Source organism: Euleptes europaea, chromosome 12 (assembly GCF_029931775.1).
Source record: "Euleptes europaea isolate rEulEur1 chromosome 12, rEulEur1.hap1, whole genome shotgun sequence".
Lineage (NCBI taxonomy): Eukaryota > Metazoa > Chordata > Lepidosauria > Squamata > Sphaerodactylidae > Euleptes > Euleptes europaea.
The window spans coordinates 12,717,112-12,739,965 of record NC_079323.1 but is presented as its reverse complement, the minus strand read 5'-3'; the positions used below and the strand labels follow the sequence as shown (position 1 = coordinate 12,739,965).

The following is a 22,854-nucleotide window of genomic DNA, read 5'->3' as shown; positions in this document are numbered from 1 at the left end:
AATTGAAGGACTTTTGAGTTTTAGTTAAGCAATTAACTTACAGTTGTTGTGAAGTTGCCTGGAGAATATGTTCTCTGGAATGAATCTGGAGCCACACAAGGCCCATCTCGGAACCATTTTTTTTTTGTTCCACTTATCCTGCATCTTAGTCCGAAATGGATTCCCAGGGACAGGTCTCCCTAAATTCAACTCACTTAAGCAGGCATCTCTAGTTTCTATCTGTAAATGTATCACTTTTTCCTTTTTGGCTTATTGCAAGGTATACCGACAATGTAATAGGGCACATTGAATGAAAACCTCTGTAAAGTCAAATGCCTGATTATAAAGATTCCATTGGAAGATCACATTTCTGTCCGACTGCTATATATTGGGTCTTTTTTTTCTGGCAAGCAATAAAGACCATAAGGATTAGGAGGGTAGCCAGAAGAACAAGTCCAGTGGCAAAAAGAGTGTTCAAAACCAAGCTTGCTTCTTCTAGGTTCAGAGATTTTCCCAAAAAATCTATTCTTCCTCTGCCATTATCTGTTGAACGAGAGAGGCTTGTGTGAGAATTCATTCCAGTAAAACAGGAACACTATTAAGAGCTGTTTCACACATTACAAGTTTTTAGATGGCTGAAAATGTACTGGACAAAAGTGAAGAAACTTGCATTTGCAAACATATGCTTTGTACTCATATATTCAACTAGGTCTGCCCCCACATAAAAACCCAACATCATACCTTGAACACCAGTCCCACCAAGGACAGTGGATGTATTGTATGTTGTGGTTGTGTCCCCATGATCTGAGAAAAGAGGGAGGGAAATTAGTGCATTATTAATACACAGTATTTTAACACTCTGCTCTCAGCGAATCTAAGCAGAAATCTTCATTATGAATGGTGGATGCACGTATTCTGCATCTATTTGCATTTATTACCACATGCTGGTAAACCATGAGTTGTCTTGAAGAAGTGGATTAGACCCACCGAGATCCCCTTGACATTTGGTCCATATAGCTGTGAGGTTTAGAAATGAGAACTTTCCTATAAGGATAGTGCGTATTCTCAGGAGAAGAGACCCATCAGATTCTGTCTCCAGGTTCATATTCTGTGTCTTCAGAAAAACGATTCAACTGTCTCATTTTGTGATACGTCTTACTTTTCATCTCTGTCGCGAGCAGCTTGACAGAGTAAAGTACTAACTGATTTTAATGAGTCAATTCACGTTCCTTTTTGCTATAGTGCTTTTTTGGGCATCGGCCACAGAGAGAGATGTTGGCAGGCATAGAAACCGGAGTGCATTCTCTCTTGTGCTCAAACGACCTGATCGCCAACCCTTTCTCTCCTATGTAATTTGTGCATTCATGACATAATTTTTAAAAGGCTTTTAAGTTGGTGGTTCAGGTGCAGTGATCACTGAAAATTGTTGGCAATTCTCAGAGCAGCTGTGATTTATGGGCATTATAGTATGCCAAGTTAATTGTAGAAAGGCTTATGCCATTGTTTACCAAGATTCTGATACCAACCTGAAGCACACATATTTTCTGAATTATAACTGGAGGCACTCTTCTTCACTTGTTCATTATAAAACTTTTATTTCTACGGTAAGGACTTAATTAGATCAGATGGTGAAGAGTTCCATGACTCTCCCATCTTTTCAATTTGGTATTTAAAGGAGTTGGGAGGGAATGGGGGATTTGGATTGGAACAGCATTTCTGTGGAAGTTGGTTCAACATTCCCATCCCTGATATACAACCCTTTCCCCCCCCCCTCATATAAATCATGAACACATGAAGCTGCCCTATACTGAATCAGACCATTGATCTATCAAGGTCAGTACTGTCTATTAAGACTGGCAGCGGCTCTCCAGTGTCTCAGACAGAGATCTTTCACATCACATGAACACATGAAGCTGCCTTATAATGAATCAGACCCTTGGTCCATCAAAGTCAGTATTGTCCACTCAGACCGGCAGCAGCTCTCCAGGTTCTCAGGTGGAGGTCTTTCACATCACCTACTTGCCTGGTCCCTTTAACTGGAGATGCCGGAGATTGAACCTAGGAGCTTCTGCATGCCAAGCAGAGGCTCTACCACTGAGCCACAGCCCCTCCCACCCAGTCCATTTAACTGGTGATGCCTAGGATTTTACTGGGGATCTTCCGCAAGCAAAACAGATGCCCCACCACTTCCCCTCTTCTCTCCCAGTTGCTATTTACCCAAGCAGGGTAAAAAAAACCCACCAGGTACTTTGTATCTTTCCCTTATTGAAACAACTAACGTGCACATGTTTGTGTGTGTAAAAATCACATTGGGAAAATTATGTGGGTGTAAGGGGAAGGATCCTTACCTTTCCCAGCACCAATTAAAAGAGGTGGGTGCGCAACTGCTTTTAAGAGACAACAGAAAAGGAGAACAGAAGTTCATCGTGCTTAATTTAGCCCCTGAGACTAAATTATCTGTCCTCCAAGGAGCCAAACTTCATGAAGCATTGATATGGGTTGTGACTGCTGACTGAAGCTAATTTAGAGCAGGGACTCATGCAGAGACTCAGTAGGCAGCCTCCTCTGAAAACCAATAATTCTGATGAGATTTTTTGCTTTAGGAACACCATGTGATCCAAGCATATCTGATGGAGAGGCAAGGCAGAATCATGCCTAGTAGAAGCAGACTGGAAGGAGAGATGGCCAGGGTGGTAAATCGTGTGCAGATGCCTCAGGGAAGCCTCTGTGGGAGAGGAATTTAGACTCAGAAGTACATTTTACTAATTAATTAATCAATCATGGCCCACTAGCTGTTCTCTCACTGGTGTACCCTGGCACATAGCTTGGGATTTACTAGCTTACCCAGATGATAAAACATCTGGATTTCACCCTAATGTTAGGGTCATGCCAGCGCTGGTTCAGTGGCAATAGAATAGTATCATGCCCAGATGCAATGTTTTTGTGGGAAGAACAGTCTTGCCGTACAAAAATTGATCTCTGTTTTTTTTAGTGCCAAAGAACAGCAGAGGAGATGTGTAGAGAAAGGGGTGGACATTCTTCGACAGAAAATTTAAAAAGAAAAGAAGCAAAGGCTTCTTTTGTAATCTGCCTCACTAAGGCTCAAGGCGGTTACACAGAGTAAGTCAATACAATCAACAAGATGTAACATCTGATAAACCAGGACTGCCCAACCTTTTTCAGCCTTTGAGAACATCTGGAATTCTAACACGGCATGGTGGGCGCAGCAACAAAATGGCTTCCACAAAATGGCTGCTGCAGGAGGCGGAGCCATCCACAAAATGATGATTGCCACAGCTTAACTTCAGCAACACAGTGCAGATCTTTGTGTTGTGGTGGCAGCTGCTGCCAAAGCAACATTTAAAAAAAAATCAACTCTCCAGGAGTCAGTCAGAAGCCTTGCCGGGCAAAAACCCGATCTGGCCTCACCCACTTCCTAAAAAAGCTTGGCGGGTGCCAGAAAAGGTGACAGCGGGAGCCATGGCTAGACTTCAGAAATCTGAATCAGGCAGAAATCTAAAACAGCTAAAACAAACTTGAAACACAGCACAAACATTTAAACATGACACATTAAATGGTGTAGAAACCACAGAGATGGACACTTTCAGTGATAAGAAGCAGTACAGTAATACAGTAATCCCGATCCCATTACCTATGCAGCTTTCTGAACCATTACATTACAGTACAGCCCCATTACCTGTGCAAAAAAGTCCTCTTGAATAATTCCGTTTTGCACAGATTGCCTAAAGCCAGGATCTTGGGAGCCGTGGCTCAGTGGCAGAGCATCTGTTTGGCACCCAAAAGGTCCCGGGTTCATTCCCCGGCATCTCCAATTAAAAAGATCGGGCAGTAGGTGATGTGAAAGACTTCTGCTTGACACCCTGGAGAGCCACTGCCAGTCTGAGTAGACAATATTGACCTTGATGGACCGATGGTGTGATTCAATAAAAGGCTGCTTCATGTGTGTTCCTCACCTCCTCAGGTAGCCCATGCTATAAGGTGGGTGCTACAACAGAGGGCGTATGTATAGGTAGCTATTGATTTTGCCCATTTGCAGATAGTAAGTAAATAACAGAATGGTCAGGTGTCATTACAAGTAATGGGATAATCTTGCTTGTGTTCTCCAAAGTTTGTTGTATGACCAGGAGTGGTACCAGGAAGGAGTACAGCTCTGTAGCCCCATGGAGGCTACTTTAAAGTCACTCCACATGATGGTGGTTACTGTGTGTGAGCAATGGCTAGCTAAGCAAACCAGGCAATTTTCAACATACTGTTTCAGAGATCCCAGATGCTTTGCTTAACACTTAACCTTAAAAACAACAACCCCTTTTCGACCTGTGGGTCTTTTTCTACAAAAATTTACATCACCATCTGTTTGCTGCGCTGATTCTGGCCCTGTGGCTTCCCAAAGTATGTAATATGTGAGCCTACCATCTGTTATCCCAGAACAGCCTTTTCAAATATTGTTACCAGAGCTGAAGATGGTGTAGGTCGTCTCCATCCCGGCGTGGATGTGGTCATTCACGTGGCAATGTAAAAGCCATGTCCCAGGATTACAGGCGACAAGTTCCACGGTCTGAAAGGTCCCTGGGAAAAGGTCATACACATCCCCTCTGTGTTCATGCTCAGTCTGTGGCGAGAGATAAAGAGCGTTGTCAAGGAAAGTTCTACCGCTAGCAAGTCAAAGACATCACAAATAAGTAAAAACTGGATGCTGTTTGAGAAGGCTCAGCAATTCTATGCTGGGGGGCAATGACACATTTCTGTAACCTCTCTGCTCTCAGAAGATTACAGCGCTGGCCGTTTATTCAGAAAGCACCCAGGACAAGATTGCAAAGTGAAAACAGCCCAGGTGCAAACCAAGCTGAATGGCCCCTATGTATTTGAAGCTCTTTGGACCCTGGAAGTGCTATAGAAATGTTTGTTACAAATAAACACAGTATCCCTTCGAACACTTGCGCTTCCTGCAGAAATTATCCCTGTTCGTGCAAATTGGATCTGTGATACTTTTTTTTTTTTTTTTTTACTGTGAAGTCGCCTCCAACTTATGGTGATCCTATAGGGTTTTCAAGGCAAGAGACATTCAGAGGGGGTTTGCCATTGTCTGCCTCTGCGTAGTGACTCTGGTATTCCTTTGTGTTCTCCCAACAAAATACTGACCGGGGCTGACCCTGCTTAGCTTCTGAGATCTGACAAGATTGGGCTAGCCTGAGTTACCCAGGTCAGGAGGTGATTGCCTTATAAATAACAGCTCCCAAGGAGAATTGGGATACAGTCAAAACAATTCAAAGTTGAAATGATTTCAGAGAAATCATTGAAATGATTTCAGAATGCAAAGGCACCGAAGTGCCCTCCCTAGTTTATTTATTTTATTTATTTCGATTTTTATCCCGCCCTCAATCCCTGGCCTAAGCTGGGCTCAGGGCAGCTAAGAACATAATACATAAAATGCAATAAAACACACGAAAATCATGACATAAAAATAAAGCCATAACACAATTTAACCGCCCCATAAAAATATTCATATTAAAATAATAAACACATGGCACTCATTTTTGAGGCATAGAGACCACTATAGGGCCTGAAAAAGAGTCAGAACCCCCACATTTTAGTTATGACCGTTTCAGTATTTGAAGGGCTGTCATTTAGAGGAGGGCAGGAAGCTGTTCCTGTTGGCAACAGAGGATAGGACTCACAATAATGGGTTTAAATTGAGGGTGGGAAGGTACTGGCTGGACATTAGGAACATTTTTTTTACAGTAAGAGTTGTTCGACAGTGGAATCAGCTACCTCGGGAGATGGTGAGCTCCTCACTGGCAGTCTTTAAGCAGAGGCTGGGTAAGCACTAGTCAGGGATGTTCTAGGCTGATCCTGCGTTGAGCAGAGGGTTGGACTAGATGGCCTGTATGGCCCCATCCAACTCTATGATTCTATACAGCAACAAGGGGGGAAGAGTGGTAGGAAGGCCAGCTGTGATGGAAAACCGTAGCTGCCCTCAACTGTAGCCCGGAATAACTCCATTATACAAGCCCTGCAGAATACTTTGAGGTTCCCCAGGGCCCTGGTCTCATTAGAACGGGAGTTCCACCCGGCCAGAGCCACAGCCGAAAAAGCCCTGGCCCTAGTCAAGGACAGCTGGATGCTCTTTGGGCCAGGGACCACCGGGAGGTTGTTAGTAGCAGAACGTAATGCTCCAATTTCTTTTTACACGTGGCCGGCGGCAAGGCCAAGGGAAACAGCAGACCCTATTTTTGTGTTCTTGCAATGTTCATTTATAATGGCATTGTTTTGATGATACCAACCTTGAAGAGGAAGGTCTCTCCGTGGAAATGGGCAGTATGAAGGTCAATTTCATTTCCCATCCCTATTAAATACCAGTTTGTGTCTTCCCCTTCCTTCATGGTTAACCCAGGGAGGTTGTAATAGATCTTTCCGTTGATTGCTGAAATAATTACAGGGAGAGATTTGCAGTACTGAATTAACAGTTATATCAAAACACTTCATTGCCATTAGAAGAAAGAGTACACTATTTGTAATGCCCTCTCTTACTCAACTGTTTATTCCCTACACTCATTACTAGGACCTTACATCTAATTACTGATAAATGTATAAAATGCTGGTTTGGGCATGCATATTTTGGCAGGGAAAGCAGGGTGTAAAAAAGAAGAGTTGTTTTTTATATGCCAACTTTTTCTACCTTTTAAGGAGAATCAAAGCGGCTTACGATCTCCTTCCCGTCCTCTCCCCACAACAGACACCTTGTGAGGTAGGTGGGGCTGAGAGGGCTCTAAGAGAACTGTGACTAGCCCAAGGTCACCTACCTGGCTTCATGTGGAGGAATGGGGAATCAAACCCGGTTCTCCAGATTAGAGTCCACCGCTCCTAACCACCGCTTTTAACGACTACACCATGCTGGCTCCACCCAGAGTGTCCAGATGAATGCCCTTCTCACAGCTGTCTTGCAGCTGTTGCTTCAGAGCAAACGAGTATTACATTTTCTCCAGTGTGCAGGCGGGGGGCGGCGGAAGAGCCAGATGGGTCATGATGTCATCTAGACACTTCCCTTTACTGCGTTTCCTGATATTTGGGTGGGTGAGTGGGTGGGTAGGGGGAATTTCCATGTGGAAGAGGTCTAGTACATTTCTATTTGAGGTGTAACTAAGTGCACAGATTTTATTTTGTTTAGACATAGGTAGTGGTCAAACATGCATCCTCCCACCATGACAGACTAAAGTGATACAGTCCCAAGAGCGCTGTAATGTGATTGTTCTGAATACACAGATTCATTTTTGATTTGTGAAAGCTGCCTTGTAATGGTGAATCTGTTGTGCTGGGAGGCTAAATACAATGCTTCACGAAATGATACTTTAAAAACCAATCCTTCGATGCCCTCTAGTGAACAACGTACCATGCATCATGTTTCCTTCCATAAAATCATCGGTGTGATTGAATTTCTTTGGATTCTTGAGTAGATATTTTTCAATGTTTTCTTTCAAGTACCAGGACTTATTTTCATCAAAAACCATGAACAGAAGAACAAACTCACGATCTACGTCTCTCCTTAAACCCTCTGCATTTAATACTCCCTTTCTGCAGATTATAAGTGGCCCAATTAAACCACTGCTCATATCCTGGAATGAAAAAGAAAAATGGGAAGTAGGGGGGATTATCGTATATATTATCTTGTTAAATTGCACAATTAAATGACCATTATATCTCTTTTAGCACTGACACAAATGCTTATTTTTACACAGCAACCTTCACTGAAAAAGTCAAACTGGAAAACAAAGACATGTGAAGAGATTACAGGAAAACAATACCGTGACAGTGGCAGCTTTCCCTAAAAGAATGTAGGTAGGTAGGTACAGATTTATTGTATAGCCAAAGGCCATTACAATCAAGTAGACACCTAAAAGAATGTTGTGGTATATGAAGCTCTTGGCAACAACTACATAGCATCATCTGTAGTTTCTGCAATTAATTTTTAAGTACTTAAAATGATAGGCCCACGTGGGCAGGGGGAACCCTGTGATATTGAAGATGTTTTCTTCTATTTTTATCCTGCCCTTCCTCCAAGGTGCCCAGAGCAGCATACACGCCTCTTCCATCCTCTGTTTTATTCTCACAACAACCCTGTAAGGTAGGCTGGGAGAAAACAGCTGGCCCAACATCATCTGGTGAACTTTATGGCAGAGTGAGGCCTTGGCTCCTGATCACTACACCACACCTGCCTTTGCTTTATTTTATTTATTTATTTCATTTCAGGGTGACTTTAGAAGATCATTTATTTACAATGCAATCCTAAGCAGAGTTGCACCCTGGTAAGCCCCCTGATTTCAATGGATTTAGAAGGGTATAGCTCTGCTAATAATTGTAGCACAATTCTTTTTTCTTCATAGGAGACGGAGCTGCCTGCCAGTAAGATATTCATGGAAGACACTTGAAGGAGAAAATAAGACAAATCAGAAAACCTGCTTCTAAATCAGACCTTGAAGGAAGCAATTTAACCCTGAATGGCCTGGCTCACGGTCTTGAACATTGGCCTCCCTCACTGAAACAATGGCCCACTTGACTCCCTAATATCCCTGAATACCAAATAAGCATATATATTTTTTAAAGAAATGCTTGTGCTCAGGCCTTGGGGAGTCAGCAAGAGAAATGTTGATGAAGATTCCATGTGTGTTTTCCCTTCTCTACTGCATGCTTGTCCTGTCCTTGGTGTAACACCATTCCAGTCTGTTCAGGAAAGCCATGACCCAGGTATGGCTTTTCTAACAAGTTCTACTGTCACGTTTACACAAATAAGTCTCTCAGGCCTTGAAGTTTATCCTCAGGAAAGCAGTTGTCAACCAACCTGTAACTGGGCATGTTAAAAGGTTTCCATGGGTGTTCCCAGAGAAGTTATACATAAAATAAACCTCCTGCCCCAATTTTCTCATTTACCTTTACAAAATGCACTGTTGAATAGTAAACCCAAGTGATACAATTAGGATCGGTGATGCCAGGACCTGACCTTTCTGGAACGTTCCATCGGTAAACGCTTATTGCTCCTGAGGAGTGTACATGTTTAAGACAGAACAAGAAAGTTGATACAGAATTTGGTCCAAAATTCAGTTCAGTAAATTTGTGATTTGTACATGCAAGCCTGCAGGGAAAACTCAAATGTGGCATCTTTCAGTTAAAAGGAAATGGAAGTTTCTAATCGTTATGAAATTGGGAATGCAATGGCTAAGATTTCTATGAGGATGTAAAAGGTAAATCACATGCACGCAGAGCCCTGTTTCAGATCAGGGCTATGCAGAAAAGGGGACAGGAAGTTTAATGCTTATTCAGTTTTGCTGGTGACAGTGGAAAGTGCTGTCAAGTGGCAACTGATGTGGCAACCCCATAGGGTTCTCGAGGCATGAGAGAGCAGAGATGGTTTGCCATCCCCTGTCTCTGCATAGCAACCCTGGTATTCTTCTGTAGTATCCCATGCAAGTACTAATCAGGGCTTACCTTGCTTAGCTTCTGAGATCTGACAAGATCAGGCTAACCTGGGCCATCTAGGTCAGGGCACAGTTCTGCTAATTGCTATTATTAACATTTTAAAGGGGCGAGGGGGAGACCTGCTTAAAAACCTTGTGCTTTCACCTTTAACATAAGGCTCATGGCTGTCTTTTTTATCTGGCAATTTAGGTCATTTATGCATTGGTACTTTCACTCACGTTCGCCCCCGGTCTGTCTCTATTGTTCTTTAGAGTTATGAATGAGTTTTCCATCCATTAGGGATTACCTCGCTGCCAGCCCTCGCAAATCCTGGACTTTCCAGTTCCTCTGTTAACCTGATTCTTCCCTCTCCCCTGAGCTCAGCCCAGGTGAAATCCCTGTGCATAAGGCAAAGCATGGGACATGCAAGCTTGGCTTCTCTCACAGCCAATTACAAAGCAGCATGTAAAGAGGCGGGGATTCAAATGCTTCCTGCCTCCTTGGAGCTCTTTCGGAGCAGAAGAAAGGCTTTTTAAAACTGAGGCTTGGATTCCCCCCCCCTCCTTTCAGATTGTTCCTTTTTTGGTTTTTTGTTCTTAAAGTGCTTTTTTATTCAGCAATTGGGGTTTTTTGGGGGGAAATTTATCTCACAGTAATATCTACAGAGTAAGCCATTTACAAAGCAGCATTTAAAGGGGCAGGGACTTGATTTGAGCTTGGAGACTGCTAATGCATAGATTCCCAACAGGAAAGTGTGGGTCCAGCCAGCAATGAACATCAGGTAAAACTCCCATGCATAAACGACCATGGTCTCCCAACCCCTTACCTGGCATAGTGATGCGTGTTTCTATACCACCTGCTTCTTCTACGCCGTGTGCTGCTACTGAATAAGGCCTGCTCGCTTTATTCTTAAACACAATCAGTATCGAGTCACCAACCTCAGCACGGATCAGGGGCCCTAATTAAAAAAACACACAATGAGTTATGGAAGGCGACAATGTTAAAAAGACGAGAAATGAATGGAAACAATTTCACCCCCAAAACTCCATAAGAAACAATGGCTCATGACACCGCTGTATACTGAGCCAGATGACTGGTCCGCAGAACAGAAGATGCTACCTCCCTGTCTGGGTCCAGAAGGAGGAAAAAGCATCAATAACGGATGGGAGCCACAGCTCCAAAATTGTATGGTAGGTATTACCGCAAACATGTCTTCCTAACATCCTAGCTGGAATCCCTTCAAATTAGGAGTCAGGTTAGGAACCCCTTCTTCCAAATAGGACTAAGAAAATTGTTTTTGCTAAGAATGAGACACGGTTTAAGGGAACACCTCTTTCTGTCTCAATGGAACACCAGTGGGACATGATTCAAGTCCAGTAACATCTTAGAAACCAACAAGAGCTTTGACTTTCGAAAGCTTATACTCTAGAAATCTCACTGGTCTCTAAATTGCTACTGGACTCTAGTCTTGCTCTTCTACTGCTACCCACTTGAAACTATCAATAGTGGATCATGACAACACTGATTTGCCCCAATTAAATGGAAGATGAAGAAGAGTTGGTTTTTATGTGCCGACTTTCTCTACCACTTAAGATAGACTCAAACCGGCTTACAATCACCTTCCCTCCCCCTCCTCACAACAGACACCCTGTGAGGTAGGTGGGGCTGAGAGAGCTCTAAGAGAGTTGTAACTTGCCCAAGGTCACCCAGCTGGCTTTGTGTGTAGGAGTGGGGAAACAAATCCAGTTCACCAGATTAGCCTCCGCAGCTCATGTGGAGGAGTGGGGAATCAAACCCGGTTCTCCAGATCAGACTCCACTGCTCTAAACCACCTCTCTTAACCACTACACCACACTGGTGCTGGGCTAGCAAAACTGTCATCTTGGAGGACACCATACTAGATACAAGGAATGTCTTCGCAGGGCCCTTTTTGCCTAGACGATACAGAAAATCTCTGGAAGACTAACCAGTCATACTGACTCGAACCAGGGCAAACTCTCTCAGCAAATTAGTTTCATTAGTGTACCAGAACCAACTATAAGGTTGGTGATTAATTACACCTCTACTTCATTCTGCTCTGTTAACAACAGAATGAAAGCAAGGGTGTGGATAGCATAGGAAGGAATGCGCGATTCCCACCCCTCCGCTGTGGTTGAAGCACTTCTCCGGCTATATGTTGCCTTGATCAGATCATTTTTGCACCCGATCACCAAATCATCCAGAATTCTTCACGTTCGACCTCAGAATGGGCACAATTTTTTAAATTAAGAAGTATTTGAAACTTGGATCCTTCACTCCAAACGCCTGCCTCAATGGAAAGTTGCCTGACCTATTTTTAATGAGACATTGGTTTGACACACACGTTCCCCCTACTCTTTCAAAATCTCTTCAACAATATCATCACATAGCCCCAGTATAAAGGAGATTCTACGGGGATATTGCTCCATCTCCTGGTAGGAAGCTTGATTTGCAACCTGCTGCCTCTCTATTGATAAAAGGGGATGCATCTAGACCAGAAAAGAACCCCGAGGCGCAGAGTGGAAAGCTGCAGTACTGCAGTCAAAGCCCATTGATTTAGAATCACATTTTGTTCATTTGGAGTAGAGGCATCCTAAGGACCATCTCTTCCATCTCCCTCCCCCCCCCCACTGTTTTGTGTTTTCAGGCAATGGATCTCCTACAATGTTTGGTTGCTCATCCAAGTTTCTCACCAAGAATTTGTAGATGTAGCTCCCTTGCAGTCCTCTTTTTGTACTCTGTAAAATCCCCGCTTTTGTATTCTCTGTAAACCACCTTCTTGTACTTTGAACCTATGCGATCTTCACCTTGGCTCACAAACACATGCCCATAACTGGAAAGGAAGGAAGGAAGAAAGATTAAGATTCAAAATCTTAAGTGGAATAAAAAGAATGGGATCATTGAAAGGAACAAGCATCAGATAGCTTGATGGGTAAATATTGGCCTGTACTATGCACAGTCTGAAGGTGAAGTGGCTCTTCTTCCTATGGTAGGGTTGCCAACTGGCTAAGAGAAAAATATCCTTTCTCTTAATTTACCTCCATGCCATAAAAAAACCTCAGCTGCCCATTTCCACACATTAAGCCTCTTCTCAAGGGACAAGACTTTTTTCTGCAGGCCAGCTGGCAACCCTATCCAACACAGCACCATGACGTTCATGAAGAAGAACGAGCTGTTGAGTCTCAACCAACTCGTGGTGGCCCCATCCACAAGATAAGCAGAGGTGGTTTGCCCTTGCATTCCTCTGACATCCTCTGGTTCTCACAGTCCTCTATAAATAAGGAATAAATCTACCTCTCAGAACCATCAAATTAGATGTTAAGAACACTCTACAGGTCTATTGTGAAATTTATATAATTTCTAAAGTGAGAGGTAGCTGGCCTTAACAGTCTTCTGGAAAGCCATACTATTTGACCTGGGAGACAATTGCCATGTATATATACATTGCTGTCAAGACACAGCTGACTTATGGGGCCCTGTAGGGTTTTCAAGGCATGAGACGTTCACAGGTGGTTTGCCGTTGTCTACCTCCACATCACAACCCTGGTGTTCCTTGGAGGTCTTTGCCAGGGTGAAGGCTGAGAGTGTGTGACTGGCCCAAGGTCACCCACCAAGTTTCTACGACAGAATGAGGATCAAACCTGGGTTTCCCAGATCCTAGTCCAACACTTAACCACCACGCAGACTCTCTCTCTCTCTCTCCGTCCGAGTCCATCTATCTATCTACCTACCTACCTACCTACCTACCTACCTACCTACCTACCATCTTCCATCTACCTAATTTAGGTGGTGAGGGCCACACACTTTACATATTCTGGGGGGATAAGGCTTAGCACTGAAAGAGGTACTGGGACAGAGCTAAGGGGAGGCCCATTTCAAACTGAGCCAAGTCTTCTACCTCCCTGCTGCCATCCCGAGAGCTGCGAGGCATTTAATAGGATTTCACAATCTTCAGCAGAGGGTTTCAGGGATTACAGGGGGAAGTCGGAGAAGCTCCACTACTTGAGGTTTATAGGATCCAACACTGCGGTATAAAAGATGTGGATCATTCTTGATGGGAGGGAAGGCAGCAAGGCACAGCCCAATTTCATCAGATCTCAGAAGCTAAGCAGGATCAGTACTTGGAAGGGAGACCACCAAGGAAGACTCTGCAGAGGAAGGCAATGGCAAGGCACCTCTGCTTCTCACTTGCCTTGAAAGCCCCTAGCTGGGGTTGCTGTAAGTAGGTTGTTACTAGATAGCACATACATCCGTATGTTTCTCATCTTCTTGAAGTTGCTTTTCAAATAACTTATTTCATAATAGAACATGTTCTGCTGCAATGTCCCTTCTACAATGACATAAGATCACAGTACATTCTCCCCATATTGTCAGACTTTCCTGGGAGATCGGAAGAAGCTAAAGTTTCCCTTCTCTTAGCAGGCTCCTCTCGGGAGATAACCATTCAAGTAGCCAAATTTTGCTTCCGGTCTAGTGGGATTCATAAATGGCTAATTGAAAACCTTTCCCCATAGAAGATCTTTCCTCTTCTTCTTCAAATCATCCCTCCCAGAATCATCAACTTTTATTATTTTATTTTATTATTTTAACCTAACTTTGATTTTTATCCAGAGCTGATTTTGTATCGAAATAAAACTTGATTGATTGATTGAACTTCTTTCACTGGATTCTGAGAATTGAAATGCTTATTGCCTGTGCATACAGCCAGCTCAGAATCAGGACTGAGGAGAAGGGGGCTATTTGGAATCCCAAAGCATGGCCACAAATCGAACCTTCGGTACCTCTCCTCTTTGCTCATGGAGTTCTCCTTCTCTGCCCAGGACTTGTTAGGAGCATAATCCCATTCCACTTCTTCTGCAGCAAGGTAGTGCGTTCTGACGGTGCCGTACCACCTCCCATCTTCAGCAGCCTTGTGACAGGCCTTAACTTTATACAGCTGCTTCATCCCGCCAGTAAAGTGGTCAAAGGTTCTGCAGACCACTTGGAAAGTCCCTGAAAGGCAATGACGATGTTTATCGAGAGGGAGAGAGGGAAAGTATCCCATTACTAAGAAATTGGTTGGATAAACTCGCAGACTATGCGGTGATGGCCAAGCTCGTGAACACTGTCAACAAAAGACCCAGAGAAGATTTTTTAAAGAATTGGAAACTGTATTTTGAATGTATAGCTAAGTAATATAGAAATAAAATATTAGGGTGTGTCAAACAGTGATGGTTATAATTGTGTGTGTGTGTAAAGTGCCTTCAAGTCGCAGCTGACTTATGGCGACCCCTTTTTGGGGTTTTCATAGCAAGAGACTAACAGAGGTAGTTTTGCCAGTGCCTTCCTCTACACAGCAACCCTGGTATTCCTTGGTGGTCTCCCATCCAAATACTAACCAGGGCTTACCCTGCTTAGCTTCTGAGATCTGACGAGATCAGGCTAGCCTGGGCCATCCAGGTCAGGGCGATGGTTATAATTAGTAATTAATAATTAAGTCGCCTTGTATTAACCTCATGTATCAATGATATATTTTTAGGAAATAATATATTTGTTATAAGGATAAATCTTTTTAATTATTGTTTTTCTCCTGCCACCGCTTGGAGTGGCAGTGGCAACTGGACCTGGCTTTGGGGGATTCCTCGCCCCAACATGGACTGGTAAACCCATGTCAGACTAGGATGAGGATAGATCTGGGTTTAAACCCCTGTTCAGCTACAAAGCTGACATGGACATACTGAGCCAGTCACTTTCTCGCTCAACCTGACCTTCCCCACAGAGTTGAGGTAAGAAAAACCGGGGAGAGGAGAACTCTGTATGTTTGCCCGAACTCTTTCGAGAAAGGCTGGGATAAAAATATTACGGAGGGAGGAAGAGATGGAGATGGAAGAATTCCTGAATGGCTGGAAAGCCTCTAAGTGTAAATGGGGGAATAACATTCACTTGACTTTCACACATCCTGAATAATGCACCTTCAATCCACTTTTAATCCATTTTAACAATCATTCGCAAGTGGATTTTCCTGTTTCACACAGTAAAATCCAGCTGCAAAGTGCATTGAAAGTGGATTGAAAGTGCATTATTTAGGATGTGTGAAAGCACCCTTAATCTTATTGGCCAACCCTAAGTGGCTGCTGTAAGAACGACTGAAATACTATCTGCGAAGCCCTTGGACATTTGGAACACACTACCTAAACTGTAACTATTATTATAAGTTAAGATAGTTTACAAGTTCAGGCAGGCATAGAGGCGTTGTACAAAGTACGATGTACTTTGCCAGATGGTTCGGTGTAGAGATTCTTCCTGATGAATCGATGCTTTGAAGGGATATGCAAAAACTGTGAGGATAATTGCAATGTTTTGCTATGTATTCTCTGTGTGTTTTATTTCTGCGAATTAATGTGGGGTTCTATATGTATGCTTGCTGTGGTTTCAAACGCAGGCCTCTAAGCTAAGCAACGGAGGCTGGGTGGGTGAGCAAAGTGTGTTATCATTGGATGGTAGGTGTACCCAAGGGGGCAGAATTGTCCGGGTTTGTTCAGAATAATATTTTAAGAATAAGGTCTTGGTTTCTTATGTCCTGTGATTTATGTTTTTTTATTGGTTATTTTATTGCAAACCCCCTTTAGGAAGGGTGGGAGAGCCTGAGCCCAAACAGCAGCATAGAAACAAAATAAGGGAATTCAGCTTCTCAAACCTACCTACTCGGTCTGGCTGCATCAGCGCCGTCATCGACGTGTGTGGGAACAAGGCAAGGGTATCCCTGTTTCTGCTGCCCAAGTGAATGGTGTTCCCTTGGAAATGGATGCCATGCATGTTTACCACTGCGCCCAGTCCAATTGCATGCCAAGAAACAATGTCGTCCTTGCACATCGTGAGGCCAGGCAAGTTACCGAAGAGGTACCCGTTTACGGCTGAAAGGGAAAAAGGAATTCGGATGTGAAAAGTCCTGTACCTATTTTGCACTTGCAAATAAGAATGGCCCCTGTGTATGTGTGTGTGTTTCAAAGCACTGTTGGTATGAGGCAAGCAGAAGAAGCAGAAGAAGTAGCAGAAGCAGCAGCAGAAGAAGCAGAAGCAGAAGAAACTGGCAAAAACTTAAAGATACATGTGCTATTGTAGCATAGGGTGCAGCAGTTTCTCAAGTATTGGGTATAATTTCACTTTTTCTTACAGAAAACAAAAACAAAGTCACCTTGAGCCCAACCTTGGTTGGGAAAAGGCGGGGTAGAAGTCAAATAAATAAATGTATACTTTTAAATTCTATAAATATGACAAGTAGTACAGTTTTACAGGCTCACTATAAATTATGCATTTGATGTCATTAAATCAGCAAAATGTGTTTAACTTGATGGGAAAATATGTACTGGATAGAGTCCAATCCCCCCCCATTTTCTTTTCTGGAACACTCCTCCTCAGCCCACAAATAGCTGGCATAGAAGAAGAAGTTGGTTTTTATATAACGACTTTCTCTACCACTTTAGGGAGACTCAAACCGGCTTACAATCACCTTCCCCTCCCTACAACAGACATCCTGTGAGGTGGGTGGGGCTGAGAGAGTGTGACAAGCCCAAGGTCACCCAGATGGCTTCACGTGAAGGAGTGGGGAAACAAATCCAGTTTACCAGATTAGCCTCCGCCGCTCATGTGGAGGAGTGGGGAATCAAACCCGGTTCTCCAGATCAGAATCCACCGCTCCAAACCACTGCTCTTAACCACTACACCACTCTGGCTCTCGTCCACGCTGGCTCTCGTCAATGGGTGAGTGTCATGGGTTTTCTTTTAAAATGCCTTGTAAATGTCCTTTTTCCCGGCTGGGAAGCCTTTCAGGAGGCAGCATGGCTGCGCCATTTCTGGCCCGTCGTGTATCTACCCCACTGCCACTTTGAATTAGGCTGTAAATTGGGAACATTTGGCTCTGCCCTAAATGGAGACCTCTACTGTAAATGCCCTCTGGATTTCCCCCCACATACAGGCCATTTGGTTGGATCTCTGGAAATCCTCGTCTTCCTTATCAACCTTAGATGGATCACCAGTAAACGCATTGATGTTTGTGTCAATATAGTGGCTCATATTCTCATCGAAGATGGTAAACAGCAGATAGAATTCTTTGTCCACCCCTTTCTGTAGACAAAAAAATAAATAAACATAAAACATGTTATAACAAATGGTGTGTGTGTTTTTATAAACTTTAAACATGTCAGAAAAGAGTCCACTCGACTTCCGGTAGAGCTGCTGACCGAAGCACATGTCTCTCTGGGGAGCTCCCCGGAGAGAACCTAGAAACGTCCTTGATAGAGATGCAAAACGCGCCTCTACCCACTCCTAAAAAGTGGAACGGGAATTTCAGGAATTCTCCTGCAGCCGAAAAGAGCAGTGTTGACTCCTGTGCTCTCCAAGAGTGCTTTTTTAAGACTGCCGGAGGCCCAGATGTTGTCCCGCCGGCTTGAGGGGATTTAACTTCGCTGCGGATGTCTCGTTGGAATTAGGCTTCGATCTCCTCTATCTACTACCATCTAATCAACTATATTATTGGAAGAAAACCCCACCCTCCGAAATCTGAGTGAGCTTAAAGACCCCTTTTGTCTTACCGGGTAACGAGACAACTGAGAATCAAATAACGAAAATATACTAAATCCGTACCTCCCAGACAACCGCATGGTAGAACTAGAAGCTATAAAAACAATAAATTAAAACGGCAGAATACTTATCAAATTTTCCTGGAGATAGACAAAACAATCGGGACTTGAAATTGACATCCCAACCTCCAATTAATAGTTGAGGCGAAAGAAGGGGAAGATAGAAGTTAGCAGAAGTCCCTCCTCTTACGCCAGCGACTTCCGATGTAAAGGTCCTCCAGCTATGTTGTTGGTCATAGCGGCCGATTGAAAACAACCGGAAGGCGGAGGGAAGGTGGAAAGAGAAGACCGGTAAGGCAGAGAAGACTGGGATCAAGGCGACATCGTAAGACCGGAAGTGCGTTTCCCTGTGTAACGGGTAAATACGTCCTGCACCCTTTGACTACAGAGAGGAGACGGCAGAAGGTCTGCGATTACTTCCTACTTCCTGCCCAGTGCTGTGCTAGAGCGTCCTTCCACTCTATGATACTTCAATATTGAAAATCGGCTTTTTACATTAATTGGAGGGTGAAAAATACTTGCAACCATGGCGAATCAGTTGGGATGTTAAAGATAATGACATTGACTTAAGGAAAATATATTTTGAAGCTCTGTCTGTTTATAAGGGAACAAATTGCCGGAATTTATGTCTGGACAATGTCAACGTTCTGGATCACTGCACAGTCCTGCATTAACTAAAGGTAAAGAATCTTCCATAGATACAGCAATGGAGAAGACAGAAAAGAAAAAGCAAGAACTTTTAGCCAAACAAACAGAAGCCTTTACTAAGCAGATGGAACAAATGTCTAAACAGAAAGAAAAGCAGATGAATCAGCTGACAGAGATGCTAGCTGTCAAACTGGATACTGTCACAAAAGAAGTGAAGGAGGTAAAGGCACAAGTTACATCACTGCAATCAGATATGAAGACAATGGATGCATCTGTCAAGAAAATGTCTGAAGAACAGAAGTGAAGAAAAAAGTGGAGAACTATGAAAAACAGCTAGAAACAATGCAAACACAAGAAGCCACAAAAGACCAACTTGCTATGATGGATTTGATAGTGAGGGAATCTAACTTACGCATACGAAATCTTCCTGAAGATTGTGGTGACATGAGAGAATCATTGGTGAAAGCACTAACTTCCCTATTTCATATAGAGGAACAAGAGGTGGACCGAGCAATCAACAGAATTTACAGGATGCCTCTGCCCTCAAGAATGAGAAGGGCAAAGGCAAGAGATGTTATGATTTCCTTTTATGATGTTAGAATGAAAGACACTATCATACAATTGCATTAAAAAGATCCAATAGTTTTGGAAGGTAACCCATTAATACTTCTCAAGGATATACCCAGACATCTGATGACAAAGAGAAGTATTTTTAAGGATTTTACAACGACACTGAGGAAGAATGGAATAAGATATAGATGGCTTTTACCTCAAGGACTTATATTCACTTATAAAGAAGTAAAATGTGTCATTATAACGAAGGAAGATGTTGGGAAGTTTCTGCGTAAATACAGGAAGGAACTGACTGACCTCTCATTAGACCAAGGAGAAGACCAAACTCAAGAAGAAGAAGAGGACTCGGCAAAAGGAGCAACAGGAGGAATATAAACTTATGTAAATTCAGTCAAAATGGTCAAAGTAATTTCGTGGAATGTAAATGGATTAAATGAAAAAGTGAAGAGAGGAAGGATTTTTAAATTTCTACAGAAACAAAAATATTCAATATGTTTGCAAGAAACTCATATTTCAAAGAAAGACAAGAAGTATTTAGAAAGAAATGCGTTGGGACATGCCTTTATTTCCTCACCTAAAACAAAGACCAAAGCATGCCTCAAGGACTCCTAAACTTGTATGTAAAGATGAGGAAGGCAGAATACTTATAATTAGAACTGAAATATTAGGTCAAAAGACATTGGTGGTAGGGATCTACGCACCCAATGAAGGAAAAGCACAATTTTATAAACAACTTCATGATGTCCTATTACAACATGCTGAAGAACAGGTATTGTTAATGGGTGATTTCAATGGAGTTATAGACACTGTGATTGATAAAAAGACAAAAGCTAAAGATGACAAGGAAAGCTGCCTTCCTAAGATTTTTTTTTTCAAATCACTGAGGAATTTAAAATTAAAGACATTTGGAGAACAATGAATATATCAGCAAGGGAATATACCTTTTTTTCAGCAAGACATGAACCACACTCCCATATAGATATGATATGGGCAAGTAAGTCTATCTTTACACAACTGCGAAAGGTACATATAATACCAAGAACTTTCTCAGATCATAATCCGGTCTCTTTTGAATGGAATGACAGACAAGCATTCAGATGGACACTAAATGATAGACTTTTGAGAGATGTAAAAAAAAAATCTGAATTACTTACGTTAATTAAAGACTTCTTTGAGATAAACATGGTGAAACTGATTTAAATATAATTTGGGATGCTTTTAAGGCAGTATTAAGGGGCTTTATGATTCAGAAAAATACCGCATGGAAGAAGAAACAACTACAGCAAACAAATGAGATACTCTGGGAGTTACAAAACTTGGAGCAACAATTGATTTTAGAAACCCGAGATTCCCAGAGGAAAGACATTTTGTTAAAGATTAAACTGGTTAAACACCAGCTTAATTTAGCGGTCACTGAGGAAATGAACAAGAACATGAAAGATGTGAAGCAAAGATATTTTGAACATGCAAATCGCCCAGGCAAACCTTTGGCTAGTCAATTAAGAGACTGTGCAGAGGAAGATCATTGGGAAAATACAGACAGCAAAAGGTCCAGTTTATACAACAATTGATATACAGAAAGAATTTACATCCTTTTATCAAAACTGTACCAAAGAGACAATATTTCAGAAAAAAATGGATAAATATTTAAAATCAATAAATATTAATAAATTATCTTTTGACCAACAAAAAACTATGGATGCTCCAATAACAAAAGCAGAATTAGAAGGCGCAATAGCAAGACAAAAAACGGATAAGACACCTGGCCCAGATGGAATTACGGCTATGTTTTACAAGTTATTTAAAGATTTTTTAGTAAATCCTTTTCTGGTGGTCTGCAATACTATACTAGATACGGGATCTTCCCCAGAGACATGGACTAATACTTTTATATCGCTAATTCATAAAACAGGAAACAACACAGAAAAAGTAACCAATTACAGGCCCATTCCTCTATTGAATGTGGATTATAAAATTTATGCCTCTGTATTATCGAGTAGACTTAAACAATTTATTAGAAATTTAATTCATGAAGACCAGGCGGGCTTTGTTCCTGGAGGACAGATAAAAGATAACCTTAGAGTTTTACTTGATGCAATGGAATATTACGAACATAATAATCAACATAAAGATGCTTTTATTTTTTTAGATGTGGAAAAAGCTTTCGATATGGTTTCTTGGGATACATGAAAAAAGTCTTGGAAAAATTGAACTTTGGAGATAGATTTTGAACTGGAATAAATGCTATATACATGACCTAGAAAGCCAAAATTTTAGTGAATGAGTTAATATCCAATAACTGTGAAATACGGAAAGGAACTAGACAAGGTTGCCCGCTTTCTCCTCTGCTCTTTATTTTAGTCCAAGAAACTTTATGTTGTAAAATACGGGACACAGATGCTATTCATGGTCTGAAGATAAACAAACATGAATTTAAAATGAGAGCATTTGCAGATGACTTATTGTTGATCTTAAACAACCCGAATCAATCTATCAACTTCTTGTTAGATCTATTATAGCAATATGGTGATCTTTCGGGAGTCAAGATCAATCAAGATAAAACCCAAGTATTGTTTAAAAACTTGTCAAGTAAGGAGCAAAAAATTTTTATATCTCTTTCAGGATGGGAGAAAACAACCAAAGTGAAATATTTGGGCACTTGGATTACAAATAAAAATAAAGACTTTTCAAGGTAAGAGATGGTTGGAAGTGGTTTGCCATTGCCTGCCTCCATGTCATGACCCTGGTATTTCTTGGAGGTTGCCCATCCAAGTACTAACCAGGGCCAACCCTGCTTAACTTCTGAGATCGGATGAGATCAGGCTAGCCTGGGGCTACCCAGGTCAGGGCACTCTGGCCTCTACACATCCTTAAAGCCCCATATTCCACATTATGGAGAGTCTGTGTTATGTTATAGGACCATAGGGGCTGTGGCTCAGTCATGGAGCATCTGTGTGGTCCCAGGTTCAATCCCTGGTGTCTACGGTTAAAAGGATCAAATGATGTGAAACACCTCAGACCCTGGAGAACTGCTGCCAGTCTGAGTAGACAATACTAACTTTGATGAACCAGTGGTCCTATTCAGTAAAATGCAACTTCATGTGTTCATGTATGCAGCTCAAGTTCACAATTTTGCACTTAAAAATGAAGCATCTGATAAGGCTCTGTTACAGACAGAAAGTGGCACTAAATCCAGTGTTACAGAGTGGTTGTATAGTGTAACCACTATTGGACTAGGACTGGCAAGATACGTACTTAATACCCCACTCAGTCATGTAGCTTACTGGATTAACTTGGGCCAGTGAATCTCTCTCAGCCTAATATTCTTCACCAGAGTGTTGTAAAGATAAAGTGGAGAAAAAGAAGAATGTGCCACTGAGTCACAACCTACTTATGGTGACCTTAGGTGCTGTGAAACACAGGCAAGATGCTGCTGCAGTCGTCTTGTTTGTGGGCTTCCTAGAGGCACCTGGTTGGCCACTGTGTGAAAAGACTGCTGGACTTGATGGGCCTTCGTCTAATCCAGCAGGGCTTTTCTTATGTTCTTACC

The 22,854-nt window shown here is 42.3% G+C and overlaps 1 protein-coding gene across 1 annotated transcript in view; it reads right to left on the bottom strand.

The window, feature by feature from the left end:
- Positions 1-319: 319 nt before the first annotated feature.
- Positions 320-22,854, bottom strand: part of HEPHL1 (hephaestin like 1) — a 39,368-nt gene continuing 16,833 nt past the window's right edge. The window contains exons 10-20 of the mRNA XM_056858354.1: positions 17,418-17,568; positions 16,146-16,358; positions 14,247-14,457; positions 12,159-12,298; positions 10,274-10,405; positions 8,923-9,029; positions 7,388-7,610; positions 6,282-6,421; positions 4,450-4,609; positions 721-783; positions 320-522 (exon numbers count right to left, since the gene is read on the bottom strand). Of these exons, the coding sequence (XP_056714332.1) occupies positions 320-522; positions 721-783; positions 4,450-4,609; positions 6,282-6,421; positions 7,388-7,610; positions 8,923-9,029; positions 10,274-10,405; positions 12,159-12,298; positions 14,247-14,457; positions 16,146-16,358; positions 17,418-17,568 (1,743 nt within the window). The remainder of the gene's footprint in view (positions 523-720; positions 784-4,449; positions 4,610-6,281; positions 6,422-7,387; positions 7,611-8,922; positions 9,030-10,273; positions 10,406-12,158; positions 12,299-14,246; positions 14,458-16,145; positions 16,359-17,417; positions 17,569-22,854) is intronic.